This window comes from Mobula birostris, chromosome 13 (genome assembly GCF_030028105.1).
Source record: "Mobula birostris isolate sMobBir1 chromosome 13, sMobBir1.hap1, whole genome shotgun sequence".
Lineage (NCBI taxonomy): Eukaryota > Metazoa > Chordata > Chondrichthyes > Myliobatiformes > Myliobatidae > Mobula > Mobula birostris.
Genome location: NC_092382.1, coordinates 14,698,289 through 14,714,827, shown reverse-complemented (window position 1 = coordinate 14,714,827; position 16,539 = coordinate 14,698,289). Strand labels below are relative to the sequence as shown.

The 16,539-nt window shown below is 44.7% G+C and overlaps 1 protein-coding gene across 2 annotated transcripts in view; it reads right to left on the bottom strand.

Moving 5' to 3' along the window:
- The window catches only part of LOC140208439 (uncharacterized), a 91,821-nt gene that overhangs the window by 28,536 nt on the left and 46,746 nt on the right, over window positions 1-16,539 (bottom strand). Inside the window, exons 2-3 of one of the 2 annotated variants that reach the window (XM_072277121.1) lie at window positions 15,425-15,592; window positions 3,428-7,386 (exon numbers count right to left, since the gene is read on the bottom strand). In XM_072277121.1, coding sequence (XP_072133222.1) covers window positions 5,773-7,146 — 1,374 coding nt within the window. In that variant the 5' untranslated portion in view covers window positions 7,147-7,386; window positions 15,425-15,592 and the 3' untranslated portion in view covers window positions 3,428-5,772. Of the gene's footprint in view, window positions 1-3,427; window positions 7,387-15,424; window positions 15,593-16,539 lie in introns of those variants that run through there. The other variant, XM_072277122.1, reaches the window with a different exon arrangement.

Below are 16,539 nucleotides of genomic sequence, written 5' to 3'. Positions count from 1 at the left end.
TTGGAGGAAGTCAGGTGGTCAGGTAGCTTCTACAGAGGGGGATAAATCAAAACAGAGATTTCCTGCTGAGACCCTTCATCAGGACTGGAAGTGGGGAGAAGCCGGAATAAGATGGTGCAGGGAGTGGAAAGAGTCCAAGCTGGTAGATAATAGGTGAAGTCAGGTAAGAGTGAAGGTGAGTGGGTGGGGGAGGTGGGAGATGAAGTGAGACGCTGTGAGGTGGAAGCTGGAAAATGCAAAGGGCTGAAAAGAAGGAATCTGATAGGATCAGAGAGCGGACCATGGGGAGAAAAGGAAGTAAAAGCGGAACCAGAGGGAGACGATCCGCAGTGAAGAGAGAAGTTGGGAGACAGAATGGAGGAGACGGGCGTGTAGATTGATGAAAGGAAAAGGTGGAGGTGGAAGTTAAAGATATCGATGTTCATGCCATCGAGTTGTAAACTACCCAGATGTAGTATGTGTTGTTGCTCCTTTAACCTGAGAGTGGACTCATCGTGTTAGTGAAACCGGAAGGGAGAGTGGATTAATAACTTTCCCCTGCGATCCCTATTAAATCGATCCTCTCTCACCTTAAAGTGGTGCCCACTGGTTGTTGATTCCACAAAAGTGGGGAAAAAGGGAAAAAAAACCATCGAAAACCTACATCACAATACAGGCACTTTGGCCCACAAAGTTGTGCCGAGCATGTCCCTACCTAAGAAATTACTAGGCTTACCCATAGCTCTCTATTTTTCTAAGATCCATGTACCTATCCAAAGGTCTCTTAAAATACCATATCGTGTCTGCTTCCACCACCGTTGCCGGCAGCACATTCCACACACTCACCAATCTTTGCGTTAAAAAAAAACTTACCCCTGACATCTCCTCTGTACCTACTCCCCAGCACCTTAAACCTGTGCCCTCTTGTAGCAGCCATTTCAGCCCTGGGAAAAAAACCTCTGACTATCCACACGATCAATACCTCTCATCAACTTATACACCTCTATCAGGTCACCTCTCATCCTCCGTCGCTCCAAGGAGAAAAGGCCGAGTTCACTCATCTGCTCACGTTCCCCATTTCTGTACCCTCAGGGTTTGGAACACCTGCATCATGTCAGCCTCAATCTCCTGCACTTCAAGGTGTGAAGTCCCAACCTGCCCAGCCTCTCTCCAGAACTCAGTCCCTCGAGTACCGGCAACATTCTCATAAATCTCCTCCGCACTTATTCCTGCTTGATGTCCTCTCTCCTACAGCAGAATGACCAAAACTGGATACAATAATCCAGGCACGGATACCGTAACAATACCCTAACCCTAATGCAACCTCACTAGCCTCTTCTTCAGAACATGAGCCACGAGATATGAGACAGAGGCTGCTCAGCCAATCGAGTCTGTTCCACCATTCCTTTGTGTCCAATTGATTATCTCTCTCAACCCCATTCTCCTGCCTTCTCCCCTTAATCCGTGAACATCCATTGAAAACACACTCAGTGACTTGGCCTCTGCTCCATCTGTGGCAATGAATTCCAAAGATTTACCACTCCCTGACTACAGAAATTCCTCCTCATCTCTGCTGTCAGTGGATGCTCTATACATTGAGGCCGTGGCCTCTGGTCCCAGACCCACACAGCGTAGGGTGCATCTTCTTCATAGCCACTCTGTCCAGGCCTTTCAATATTTGATAGGTTTCAATGAGATCCCCTCTCTTTCTTCTGGACCAGTGAGTACAGGGTCAAAGCCGTCTAACGCTCCTCATACGTTAACCCTGTCATTCCTGGAATCATTCTTGTGAACCTTCTCCGGACGCGCTCCAATACGAGCACATCTTTTTCTCAGATAAGGGGTCGGAAACTGGTCACAATACACCAACAGCAATCTGACCGATGTGTTATAAAGCTACAGTGTCACATCCTTGCTCTTATATGCTAACATTACCGTTTTCATCCTTAATCAACTCAATCTGCAAGCAAACCTTCAGGGGCTCCTGCTCACGGACTCCCAAGTACCTATTTCTGATTTTTGTATTTTCTCCCATTTATTTTTTTTCTCTCTGTCTTTATTCTTTCTACCAATTGTACATGACCGTACACTTGCATACACTGTATTTCATCTGCTACTTCATTGTCTGTTCTCCAAACCTATCAAAGTCCTTCTGCAGACTCCGGCTCTGCTCTAAACTACCTGTCCCGTACCTATCTTTGTATCAACTGCAAAGTTCATCACCAAGGTATCAATTCTGTCATCCATATCATTCAGATTTAATATGAAAACATGTGGTCTCAATACTGCCCCCTACGGAACACCATTAGTTACTGACAGCAAAACAGAATTGCCCACATTATTCTGACTCTTTCTCCCGTCAGTCAGCCAATCTTCAACCCATACAAGTATCTTTCCTGTAATTCCATGAGCTGTGATCTTGTTAAGCAGCCTCACATTTATTCCACATCTGACTTGAGCTTCTCCTTCTCTAATGTCAGGGTGAATTTGATCATATTTAGTCACTTGCCCCTAAGGGTTCTTTGAACGTAAGTGACCTAATTAATTCCAGTTCATTACAACACCCAATCCAGAATAGCTGATCCCCAAGTGGGCTCAACCACGAGCTGCTCTAAAAAAGCATCTTGTAGGCATTCTAGGAATTCCTCCTCTTGAGAACAACACACTTAATTTTCCTTATCACCTGCATGACAATCCTCCATGACTATTGTAACATTGCCCTTTTGGCACGCATTTTTAATCTCCCATTGTCATTTGTGGACCACATACTTACAACTGATTGGAGGTCTCTATACAATTCCCATCAGGGATCTTTGTTTTCACATTTGCTGTTCCTTAATTCTACCCACAGATTCTACACCTTCCAACCCAATGCCACCTCTTTCTAATGATTTTAATTAATATTTTACCAACAGAGCCACACAACCCCACTATTAGATTGTTCTTTCAACAAACATACAAGTATCTGGGAAACAAGAGGACCTGCAGATGCTAGGAATCTAGAGAACTACACACAAAGTGCTGGAGGAGCTCAGCATGTCAGGCAGCATCTATGGATGGGAATCAACATTTCGGGCCAAGACCCTTCATCGGGACTCTTGATACCCACCTATCTGGAATATCAACAAGCAAAGAAAATAAAAAGTAGTGTGAAATAGGGAAAACCTTTGTCAAAATTTAGTTCAAGGCTTAAAAAAAACCTGCCAAACAGAGATCAATTGTTAACAAATACAACAAAGGCAATAAACACTTTCATCAATACCGACATTGACTTTTTTTTAAAATAAAAATATCTTGGTCCCATTTCAATCAGCAAAATTTACAAAGATAACTAAGAACTGAAATGATAACTTTAGAAAAGGCTATTTACACTCAAACCCACTTAGATTGGACAGAATGAGGAAGAGAAATAACACACATGAAAAAGAAATCACACAACAGTCAGATACAACTTGAAAGTAAATATTTTCATCAAAAATGAACACAATTCAGCACTCCAGGTGTGTATATGCAATTGTGATAAGTAATACAGACCAGAAACTTAAATGAGAGGCCAACTCAGAAAAATGAATAATCACTATGGAAGAAAACATTAACCAGTGGAATGAGTACGACCCTCCATGGGAGACATCCCAACGATCTGAGCAGATGAGATGTTGACAAGGAAGCATCGAGCACCTGACTGAGAGTTGGAGACCTCTTCCCAGAAACAGAGGGGTTCCTTGCAGAAATACGGGACAAGGTGGGTAACAAAAGGAAACAAACAAATGAAAATATATGAAATACAAACCAACAATGCAGCAAGTGCAGAAAATGCCAAGAGAAACCAGACACCATCCAACACATTCCAGGATCCTGCAGCAGTTTAACTCAATCTGATTACTTACACAGGTACAATCAAGTGGCAAATATCATTCACCAAAATCTTACTTCAAAATATAATCTCATGAATGACCACCATAATTTCATTGAGGCACCATAGATTCACGCCTGATTCAGTTTCAGAGTCAAAATCTTACAAATTATATAATAATCACTACATTACTACTAACAGGACAATCAATAACCATCCAGATATAATATTACAGGATAAACAAGCAGGAACAACTCCCTCAATAGATAAAACCATTCCAAACACACATGTTCCTCGACCAGTGGAGCACCTCACCACAGGCATTGTTTGTATCATCAGTCAGACAATGGAAAGATTTTCTCTGTCAATCAGCTTCCAAATGTTGCCACTCTGTCATTCGTTGCCACATCCCGCTGCTGATTCCCTTCTCCTCATCATACATTCTTATACCGACCATCGTCCAGAGCCCCAAACTCTGCCCTGTGCGGACCAACCTCTGGTTTCTGACCCTGAGTCCATTGAACATCCAACTAATGGTTTCCCATTCTGCTTTCAGTCTTTAGAGGAGAGTAGTGTTTTCAACAACACTGTAGAAGCAGCGAAAATGGCCCATAATGTGGAAATGAGCCCTGAATAAGGAGATTAACTCCCAATGTCATTCTTTCTCAGTCCAGAGATTTGAGGGGTGAAGAACATCTCAGACAGAACTGCAGTCAGCTCAACTTCTTCAGTCTGCAGAAAATTCAAGGGAAACCTCTTCACCCACACAGTGGTGACTGGGGCCCATCCCACAGGGAGAGTGAGAGATGAACAACAGGGGAGGATTCAAAAGGGCTGTCGTGGAACTGAATCACTGGCTGGGTCCAGCAGGCCTGAGTACACTGGTTGTGTTATAAACACGCTAAGTACCAAAGACAGAGTTTAAAATAGAACTGATTAATTTGTCACAGATGCAGAATGTTAAACTCCAGTCCCATTAAAGGTGAATATGTAGCAGAAGAAACTCCTCCCATGCCCAGTGACCAGGGTGCAGACTGGGTGTGGTGAGCAGCAGCAATAATTGCAGAGTTCAGCACCGACAGTCACTCTCGAAATTGCATTCAGCAACAGTGATGGACAAATATCCAGCATGCAGCTTATTGAAACTTTCTCCCCAGTATGAACCTGGCAGTATGTCACAAGTGTAACATGCTGTAAGGTTTCACTGCTAATGTAATGGCCTCTCTGCAATGGTTCACTGCTGAGGTAGTGGTTTCTCTGTAGCAGTAACATTTAGGTTATGACTAGAGATAACAGGGTTTTGGAGTACGGGGCTATCCAATGGGAGAAATGTTCTTTCTTGAGAGTCTGGAAGAGAGATTTTCATGGTCTTTTGCCAAGGAGGGATGAGAAGACGTGAATGGAGAGAGTGGGCCCTTTTTCTTTATTTTGTTTTCTTTACTAACCCTGTAGTCAAAATAAGAATTATAATTCTCAATTATTTAATCACATATTGTGTACTGCTTGTTATTTTGGGGTACTGATTTGTAACAGGGGACACATCGTGCAGCATCCACCCAAACGAGATTTCTTAAGATTGGCCGGGCCGGGAGCTATCGACCCCCACATTAAACTGCTAGTCGAAGTGAGAGTTACAAGGTTAGATGACTGAGTGAATCGCTTCCCACATTCACAGCGGTTGAACGGGTTTCCCCAGTGTGAACTCAATGATGCAAACCTGATTGATTTGGCTGAGAGATTCTCTTCCCAAAGTCCGAGCAGGAGATCTGCCTCTCCCCAGTGTGAACACACTGATGTCTCTGTAGTTGAGATGACCGAGTGAATCCCTTCCCACAGTCTGAGCAGGTGAACGGCCTCTACCCAGTGTGAGCTTGCTGGTATCTCTGTAGTTGAGATGACCGAGTGAATCCCTTCCCACAACCAAAGCAGGTGAACAGCCTCTACCCAGTGTGAGCTTGCTGGTGTCTCTGTAGGTGGATTAACTGAGTGAATCCTTTCCCACACTCTGAGCAGGTGAATGGTCTTTCCCCAGTGTGAACTCGCTGATGTACCTTAAGTTGAGATGACGAAGTGAATCCTTTCCCACAGTCTGAGCAGGTGAACGGCCTCTCACCAGTGTGAACTGACTGGTGTCTCAGTAACTGAGATGATGAAGTGAATCCCTTCCCACAGTCTGAGCAGGTGAAAGGCCTCTCCCCAGTGTGAACTCGCTGATGTACCTTTAGTTGTGATGACAGAATGAATCCCTTCCCACAGTTTGAGCAGGAGAACGGCCTCTCACCAGTGTGAACTGACTGGTGTCTCAGTAACTGAGATGACGAAGTGAATCCCTTCCCACAGTCTGAGCAGGTGAATGGCCTCTCCCCAGTGTGAACTCGCTGATGTATCTTCAGTTGAGATGACGAAGTGAATCCCTTCCCACAGTCCGAGCAGGTGAACAGCCACTCTCCAGTGTGAACTGACTGGTGTCTCAGTAACTGAGATGACGAAGTGAATCCCTTCCCACAATCTGAGCAGGTGAATGGCCTCTCTCCATTGTAAACTCTCTGATGCGCCTTCAAATTCGATGACAAAGTAAATCCCTTCCCACAGTCTGAGCAGGTGAATGGTCTCTCCCCAGTGTGAACTCGCTGATGTACCTTCAGTTGAGATGATGTAGTGAATCCCTTCCCACATTCCGAGCAGGTGAACGGCCTCTCCCTTGTGTGAACTCGCTGGTGAGCCATTAGGTCAGATGACCAAGTGAATCCCTTCCCACAGTCTGAGCAGGTGAACGGCCTCTCCCCAGTGTGAACTCGCTGGTGAGCCATTAGGGGGGATGACTGAGTGAATCCCTTCCCACAGTCTGTGCAGGTGAATGGCCACTCTCCAGTGTGAACTGACTGGTGTCTCAGTAGGTGAGATGCCTGAGTGAATCCCTTCCCACAGTCTGAGCAGGTGAACGGCCTCTCTCCAGTGTGAACTTGCTGATGTACCTTCAGTTGAGATGACTGAGTGAATTCCTTCCCACACACTGAACAAGTGAACGGCCTCTCCCCAGTGTGAACTCGCTGATGTACCTTCAGTTGAGATGACGAAGTGAATCCCTTCCCACAGTCTGAGCAGGTGAACGGCCTCTCCCCGGTGTGAACTCGCTGGTGAGCCATTAGGTTAGATGACCGAGTGAATCCCTTCCCACAGTCTGTGCAGGTGTACGGCCTCTCTCCAGTGTGAACTCGCTGATGTACCTTCAGTTGAGATGACGAAGTGAATCCTTTCCCACAGTCCGAGCAGGTGAACTGCCGCTCCCCGGTGTGAACTCGCTGGTGTGCCATTAGGTCAGATGACAGAGTGAATCCCTTCCCACAGTCTAAGCAGGTGAATGGCCTCTCTCCTGTGTAAAATGACGAGCGTGCCAGTCGGTCAGATGACCAAGTGAATCCCTCCCCACAGTCTGAGCAGGAAGGATAGTTGATTGAATCCCTTGCTCCACTTCTTAAATTTCTGGACAGAGACAGCAAAACCAGCGTATTGTGTTCGAGGTTCCCATAGACAAATTCCTTGTCATTTTTAACCTGTAAAAAGATTTACAAAATCCATCAATGGGTGAAGGACAACATTTCAGATGAGATCACGAGTTGTCACGGTTGGTCTGGCATCACTCTGTTTCAGCGAAATTCAACCCTAGTTGGAGACAGAAGTCATCTTCTAACTGGGCACAGTGCTGGTATCTGGAATGACCATCAAACTCTCTGATGCTCTTCCTGTCTCTATGAGAATGGGGCATTTCTGTCATCTCCAATCTGTGACCTGGCTCAGTTTGACTCTCTCCATTGGTATTATTCCCTGTTCCCATTGAATTCCATGGGTTCCTGGTCCCACAGTAACTGAAACACGAATAGCCGGCAGTGCATTCCACCATTCTCTGTGTGAAAAACCTACCCCTGTCATCCGCTCGTTATCTATTTACAAGCACCTTAAAACTATGTCCCCTCGTGTTAGCCATTTAGCCCTGGGAATAAACCTCTGGCTATCCACACAATCAATGTCCCTCATCATCTTATACATCTAAGAAAGGCTCTAAACATGAACAAGGAAATTATACACTGCTTTGAGGATTTGTTAGAAATATACAAAATTATGAGGGTATAGATAAGGTAAATGCTAGCAGCTTTTTCCACTGAGGCTGGGTGGGATGACAACCAGAGGTCATGGGTAAGTGGGGAAGGTGAAAATTTAACGGGAACATTTGGAAAAGCTCTTTACTGAAATGGTCGTGAGCGTGTGGAATAAGATGCCAGCACGTGGTGAATATGAGCTCGGTTTCACCATTTAAAGAAGTTTGGATGGGAGCCTTGATGGTTTGGGTATGGAGAGCGATGGTCCCAGTGCTGGTAGTTGCATTAGACAGATTAAATGATTTTTCGTCATTGACTAGATGGGCCAAATAGCCTGTTTCTGCACTGAACCTCTCCATGTTACTATGACAGAGAGGCTGGTCAAACTTGTTTGGAAGGGAATAGGTAGGAGTGACAATGGAGCAGCAATGGCTGGAGTTTCTGGGAGCAATTCAGGAGCTGAGTGATCGATACATCCCAAAGAAGTGGAAGCATTGGAAACGCAGGAGGACACAACTGTGGATGAAATGAGAAGCCAAAGCCAACATAAAAGCCAAAGAGAGGGCAAACAGAAGAGCAAAAACTATTGGGAAGCTTTCAGAAACCAACAGAAGACAACAAAAAAAAAGTCGGATGAGCTTGGGGGTGGAATTATGATATTGTAGTCATTAATGAGTCTTGGTAGCACCCAACAGTCTGAGGCATTTGGAGGAACAAAATATCCCGGGCCTCAATATCTCTTGAAAACCGAGGTTCCCTGCACCAGTTACCTTTCAACTTTTATTTTGGCAGGCACGTACAAACTCTACACCCTCAGAATTTCACTTCTGAAGGCCTCCCACTTACCAAGTACTCCTTTGTCAGAAAACGCCTGTCCCAAACCACACTTGCCAGATCCTGTCTGATACCATCAAGATTGACCTTTCTCCAATTTAGAATCTCAACCCGCGGTCCAGACCTATCTTTTCCCATATTTACTTTGAATCTTATGGCATTATGATCACTAATTTCTGTCACCAGCCCTGGATCATCAGCTCATTGCACACTTCTACGTCAGGAATTCTACGTACTGATTAAGGGCACATTTGACAAACTCTACCCCATCTAGTCCTTTTACAGTATGGAGGTCCCAGTCAATATATGGAAAGTTAAAATCACTCACTGAATCAATCTTTGTTTCTTGGCATGGTCTGCGATCTCTCTACAAATTTGTTCCTCTAAATCCCTCAGACTGTTGGTTGCAACCAATTCCCAATAATGGCTACAATATCATAATTCCCTGTCCTGAGCTCATCTGGCTTTCCTATGATGCTTCTTGCATTGTGATATACACAGCTCACTACATTCATCACACCATGCTCAACCATTTGATTGCTGACTCTATCTGAGGTCTGAACAACATCTGACTGGTGTCAAGAGGACAAACTCTCCCTCATTGTCACAAAAACAAAGCTGATTGTGGATGACTGATGGAATGGAGACAGGCTAACCCCTATTGACATCAATGGATCTGGGGTTGAGAGGGTGAACAGCTTTAAGTTCCTCGGCATAAACATCACTGAGGATCTCACACGGTCTGTTCATACCGGCTGTGTTGCGAAAAGAGCACAACAGCACCTCCTTCACCTCAGACGGTTGAAGAAGGCTGGGATGGTGCCCCAAATCCTAAGAACTTTCTACAGGAACAGAATTGAGAACATCCTGACTGGCTGCATCACTGCCTGGTATGGGAACTGTACTTCCCTTAATCACAGGAACCTGCAGAGAGTGGTGCAGACAGCCCAGCGCATCTGTAGATGTGAACTTCCCACTATTCAGGACATTTACAGAGAAAGGTGTGCAAAAAGAGCCCAAAGGATATTGGGGACCCAATTCACAACCACAAATCACAACCATTGGATGTTCCTGCGGCTACCATCCAGGAAACGGTACCACAGCAAAAGGACCAACAGGCTCCGGGACATCATCTTCCACCAGGCCATCAGACTGATTAATTCATGCTGATACAATTGCATAACTATGTTATATTGACTGACCTATGTACAAATTATTTATTATAATTTACTATAAATTACACATTGCTGATTTAGCTGGAGACATAACATAAAGATTTCTACTCCTCATGTATATGAAGGATGTATGTAATAAAAGTCAATTCAATTCAATTCACCCTCTCCACTATCTGTTCTGTCATTCTGGCTCCCATTCCCCCAACAACTTATTTTAACCACATCACCCCCTCCCCCCACACTAGCACTAGCAAGCCTTACCACTGGGATATTAGTCCCCTCTTGTTCTGTTCCCCTAACAAACGAATCCCCTATCACCCCTTTGACTTTCCTCTGCCAGGTAAATCCCCCCAACAGTTTCTAAAGTGGATCCACCTGTTGTTGCGTGGGATGGCCACAAGAGTACTCTGCGATGGCTATTTAACCTCATTCCCCTTCCCGACTCTCACCAAGTTTCCTGTGTCCTGCACTTCAGGTGTAACTCACCTCTCTTCATGTCATATCTATCACCCCCTCCAGCTCCTGGATGATCCGGAATTCATCCGTTTCAAGTTCCAACTCCTTAAAGTGCAGGGTTACAAGCTGCAGCTGGATGCACATCTTGTAGGTGAGGGCATCAGGGACACTGGAGGTCTCCCCACCTTCCCACCAATGTCCTCCCTAATTTGCAATGACCAGTGTGCACATAAATCTTGTATTGTGCTTTTTTTTACCCAGTGTGCACAGTGAATTTTATATAGAGTGGTATTCATTTTAACAGCTATCAAATCATTGTCAATAAGAACTTTGATTTCCTCTGGGTTTGATCGAGTCCCATCTGCATTCTCACACAACCTATGTAACAGGCCTGTAACGGGTAATGAAGGATTTTCTCACCAGAGCTTTTGCACATTGTCCATATTTGGTTTGCTTGCTGAATTACGCTTCAAAAAGTCAGATTTCCAAATATCACTCCACTTCTTCCCACTTGTAAATTCTCCAGCAACTTTTGCATGGCCACAATATACACAGGTAACACCAGTTTCTGTATTGTACATAAATATTTCCCCTGAACCCTCCTGAGGAATTGAGGATATTAAAAAAATCATTTTGATCCTATGTAACCTCTGGCTGCAAGGATAACTGGGACTGTATAGGAATTTTTGAACAAGTAAACTCTGTCTTCTGCGGTTAGCTAAGACAGGCTCATTACTGGTTCTCTGCGGCTTGCAGAGAGATGCACTGAGAGCTGATAACATTATACCTTGCACCCTCTTTAGCTGATAATATTATACATTGTATCCTCATTTGAGTAAAGAGAGGAGGACTCGCCGATAAGGACAGGAATGAACATCTCTCTGTAATTAAATCAGGGCCTTGCAAAGGGAATACCTGATAAGGACTGGACAATTTATCAATCTGTAATTAAAACCTTGATTTAGTGAACTCTCTTATCTAAGTAATTAAGAATGCTGACCAATTAAATTAGCCAACATGATTAAAACTAATAATAAGGATTGGCCTGACAATGACCAAAATCAAATGCAACAAGCTTTGACATATTATTGGGACCCGGTTTTCCAAACCATATCAACCCCAACAGGAACTAATATTAAAGGTGAACATCTTAATTAACGAGAGCTGTATAACTCATCTCCTTCTACCTTAGGCTACAAATTTATCAATCACCCCTGCTGTGGACACTTTCTGGAGGTCCAAGATCCGTATGCAGCACGACCGCTGGACTAAGTGTGTAAATGTAGGACCGGGCTATGTTGAAAAATAAATATGTGAGGTTTTCTAAAATTGACTTCTCCTACCTTAGGCCAAGAACTTATCAATCACCCCTCGTGCTCACCGCTCTGCAGCTACCTCGAGTTCTGGCTATTATTAAATGTGCGGCCCACAGTCACATGTCCGACCGGGTCACTAAAGGCAACGCTTTAGCAGATTAGACAGTGAAAAGTGCAGCACAATCCTCGGTAGTTGTAGTCCCCTCGGGTTCCCGTCAAGCAACCCTCTGTGACTGAAGCAGAACGGGTTTGCCAGACATGCGGGAGGTACGTACTTTTCAGGGGGACGCCTCTGAGGAGGAGCTCAAACTGTGGTCCCAGATGGGGTGTCGGAAAGACCCCGACCCAGGTTTTCAGATCACCCCAGTGGGACAGGTTTGTGTTCCTACACAGTTTTTACCAATATTGGTCGATTATATACATAATTGTACACACCTGGAAAAGGAGGGAATGGTCGGTAACCTGTACCCTGCACACCGGGTACGACTCCCTTGACAGGTGAATCTTTCTCGTGTCTACAAGTTGATTTTATTGTATTGCCTAGAGTATATTGCTATAGATACTCCTTAGTTATTATAGATGTGTTTAGTAGATGGATTGAAGCTATTCCAACTACCAATAATACTGGTATGACTGTTGTGAAGGTATTATTATGGGAAATAATTCCCAGGTACTGAGAAACTGAGAGATACTGAGCTCTGACAATGGCCCATGCTTTGTGGTGAAAGTAGATAAAGAGACATGTAACAACATGTAACAACTTGGCTATCCAGCAACAATTCTACTGTGTACACAACCCACGGCCCACTGGCATTGTGGAAAGAGCCAATGGCACTCTGAAGAGTAAATTGGCCAAACTAACGGTGGAGACTGGACTCACTTGGTTGAAGGTTCTACCGTTAGCCCTGTTCCACATGAGGGTTACCCCACAGGGGAAAACAGGGTTGTCACCAGCTGAAATCATTTATGGACCGCCCATGAGGACACCCTGGGGACCAAGACCTTGGGTACCATTGTTTCCAGTAAGTCTACCAGCAAAATTCAATATGCATACCCTAGGGGAAGAGATGGGGAAATATACATGCAAACTAACCAAAATTTTCCAAGCATTACATTCACAGGTACGACAGGCTTACAAGGAAGAGAACTACCCCGCAGAGAGGAGTTACTATCTCACCCGAGAACCTGGGGATTTTGTCCTGATTAAGAACTGGGATCGAGGGAAACTCGAACCTCGGTGGAGAGGACCATATCAGGAGTTACTGACCACTCCCACGGCTGTGAAACTGAAGGGGCAATCTCGGTGGATACATCGAACAGACTACAAACATGTTACTAAAGGAACTGAGCAGAAGGACTCTCTCGGACTAAAGGAAGATGTATTGGTTGATAGTGGTATTTGTGTTTATGTCTTTCAGAGGGCTCACCCCAGCATCCGGGGGCCCCCATGTTAACACCTTTCTGTCTCTCTGTCACACGTATGCCAAACAGGTAGAACTAGGTGTCTGCTGGGTTTGTGCTGAAACTCCACAGCATGGTAAAACTACGATTACAATGTCAGAAATCCCGCTCAACCAGAGTGAGGAACTCTCAGCCTGGGCTTTCTCAAATAACACCCGGGGAAGAGAGGTGAGGAACTGTGGTCCAGTCAGAGATGACTGTGGCTGTCAGTGTTTTGAGGGATGGTATCTCTCAAACAGAAGTTCCTATACTGGGAAACATGCATCCTGGCCATACTTGCAGGTGCTCAGCAGCGGAGAGGAATAACTACGACTGAACAACTTTGGATGATCACTTTTCTCTTCTATGGAGTAGCCAGGAATTCACGAGAGATAATCAATTTGGCTACAGCACTTGAGGAGCTGGCCACAATACTGCAGGGGCCCTCACAGAAACACAGGCCCAAGGAACAAAAATATCCACTGAAATTATTGCAATTTGGCAAACAGTCCTACAGAATCGTATGGCTTTAGATTTTATCCCAGCTGAGAAAGGGGGAACCTGTGCTATTATTGATGCAGAATGCTACACTTATTTCCCTAATGAGCCTACTAACATTACATCCCTCTCTGGCCGAGGAGACTGCAGCATTAAGTAGGGCAGGATTTACATGGGGTCACCAAAGGGTCGAAATGGGGGTCTTCAAAGGCCTGTTCGGTAATATGTGGGGCATGATATTGCATTATGGCCTAATAGTTGTACATATCATTGTTATAATTACTGTTGTACACTGTTTTTACCCACTGATAAGCCAATGCTGTACTCGGTTGCTTTCTCTGTAAAACATTACTGCTTTGATCATCATGTACTGGTCAAAAGGAGATCATTGTGGACTTCAGGCATGGCGGGAGTCACATTCACGTCCCCATCTACAACAACGGATCTGTAATGGAGCGTGTATCAAGCTTCAAATTCCTTGGTGTCCACATTTCCGAGGATCTCACCTGGTCCCTGAACTCCTCCATCCTGATCAAAAAGGCGCAACACGCCTTTATTTCCTGCGCAGCATGAAGAAAGCTCACCTCTGTCCCAGGATATTGACGGACTTTTACCGCTGTACCATTGAGAGCATACTCACCAACTGCATCTCAGTGTGGTATGGCAATTGTCCCGTATCGGACTGCAAAGCACTCCAGTGTGTGATGAAAACTGCCCAGCGGATTATCGGCACCCACTTGCCCACCATTGAGAACATCTACCATAAACGCTGCCTGGGCAGGGCGAAACACATTATCAAGGATGCATCTCACCCTAACCATGGACTTTTTACTCTCCTCCCATCCAGCAGGCGCTACAGGAGCCTCCACTCCCGCACCAGCAGGCACAGGAAGAGCTTCTTCCCTGAGGCTGTGACCCTGCTGAACCTCTCATCACAGCGCTAAGCAGTATTGCATCCGTATTGTACTGTCTCAATACTTTCATATTTGTGTGCTGTAGCACTTTTTTAATTCACAGTTATTTTGTAAGTAACACTATTCTTTGCATTTCTGGTCAGATGCTAAATGCATTTCATTGGCTTTGTATTTGTACTCAGCACAATGACAATAAAGTTGAATCTAATGATAAGATATGTTAAAGGATTAACTCTTTGTTAAACAATATTGTTAAACAATAGCAGCCTGTTTTTTTGAAAGAAACTGCTGATTGTCAACAGATGTGCTAAGCCACGCTGAGCCACATTTCTCCTTGAGGGTGGCTAGCTGGGGTTTCAGGATGCTTATCTCCTTGTGCACTCATGTGTAGAGATAGGACAGATTCAGTCTGTTGTGTGTGTGTAAGCCATTATGACTATTTTGTAATTTGTCTTTAGCAAATAACTTTGGCTCCAGCCTGTCTTGTGTGGGGGGTATCTGGACGGATATATCTGTGGTGTAAGGGGAATTGTTAGTCAGTTAGTGGATTGGGCAGAACAGTCATACACTGCTCCTGTTTGAGCGGCTAACTGAGTAAGGCCAAAGTGCGTGGAATAAAGAGTTTGTACTTACACGGTCTCTGAGAGACTTTATCTGGATTCGACTTCCACAGAATGGGAGTGGTATTAAAGGGTTGGGCTGCTGGAAGCACATTACCAGACCTGGAGTGATTGCAGCTGGGTCTGACAGAGGCATAACTGGTTCTTCTGGGCACATTCAGTCTCACACCAACTATTTCCTGCCTTCCTTTGTACAGGTATGCAATGTCTAAAGGACCAGTGTTTGAGTAAATGAGACTCACCAAACTTTCTCCTGACTGAATCACTGGATTCTCCGAGTCAGATGGGTGCTCTCCAGTTGATGCTCTCAATCCTCGGGCTGGTTCACTTGTTGCTGTTCCCTCATCTTCAGTCGTGGTTCGCTTCCAGTTGGGGTTTTTCTTCCAATAAATCTCTCACCGCAGGTCTAACTTTAACATGAAAGACAATGAAGCACATTAACAATAAAAAGGAAAAACAAACATTTCTGCTTAATGTTACTAAGAACAAAACTCACTGAAACTTGCCCCTCACATCTCCTCTGACCTTAAATGTATTCGACTTTTCAACCTCTTTGAATCGTCTGTCCACTCCATCTGTTCCTCTCATAATCTTATAAACGTCCATCCAGTCTCAGGCCAGCCTGGAGAAAACAACCCAAGTTTGTCCAGCCTCTCGTTACAGCTCATGCCCTCTAACCCAGGCTAACCTCTTCTGCGCCCTCTCCAAAGCCCCGTCATCCTTCCCAGAGTGGGGTGATCAGAACTGTATGAAACACTCCGGATGTGGCCTGACTGGAGTTTTATAAAGCTGCAACACAGCTTCCTGACGTTTCAACTCAAGGCATCAACTAATGAAGACAACCACGCCATTTGCCTTCTTAACCACCTGATCAATCTGTGCAGTCTCTCTCAGGGAGCAATGAACTTGGAGTCTAAGATCCCTCTGATCATCAACACTGTTCAGGGTTTTGCATTTAACAGCGTACTGTCTCAGACATTCAACCTACCGAGCTGCCAAGGTGATCGTCACTAATCACATCTCACTGAGTTGTCTCAGGTCCTGTTGAGTTTATTGCTAAGTGCACAAGTACGGGAAGGTACAGGAACAGAGAAACACGGACTTGCAGCAGCATCACAGGCAAGTACATTCAGATAACACACAGAACACAAATTATACGATTCTGTGTCAGTAACCATCTATAAATATGTTTTATACCATTAACAATAAATAAAACACATTGTGCCTTGATCAGTATTGAAATATGCATTTTGTGTCAATAACAGACTTGGAAATGTTGAATTTGGCCCCTATCTCCATTCCTCCTGTCGCCCACAACCAGCTCCGTTGTTTCTGTCACCGGGAGGCAGAGGTTGTT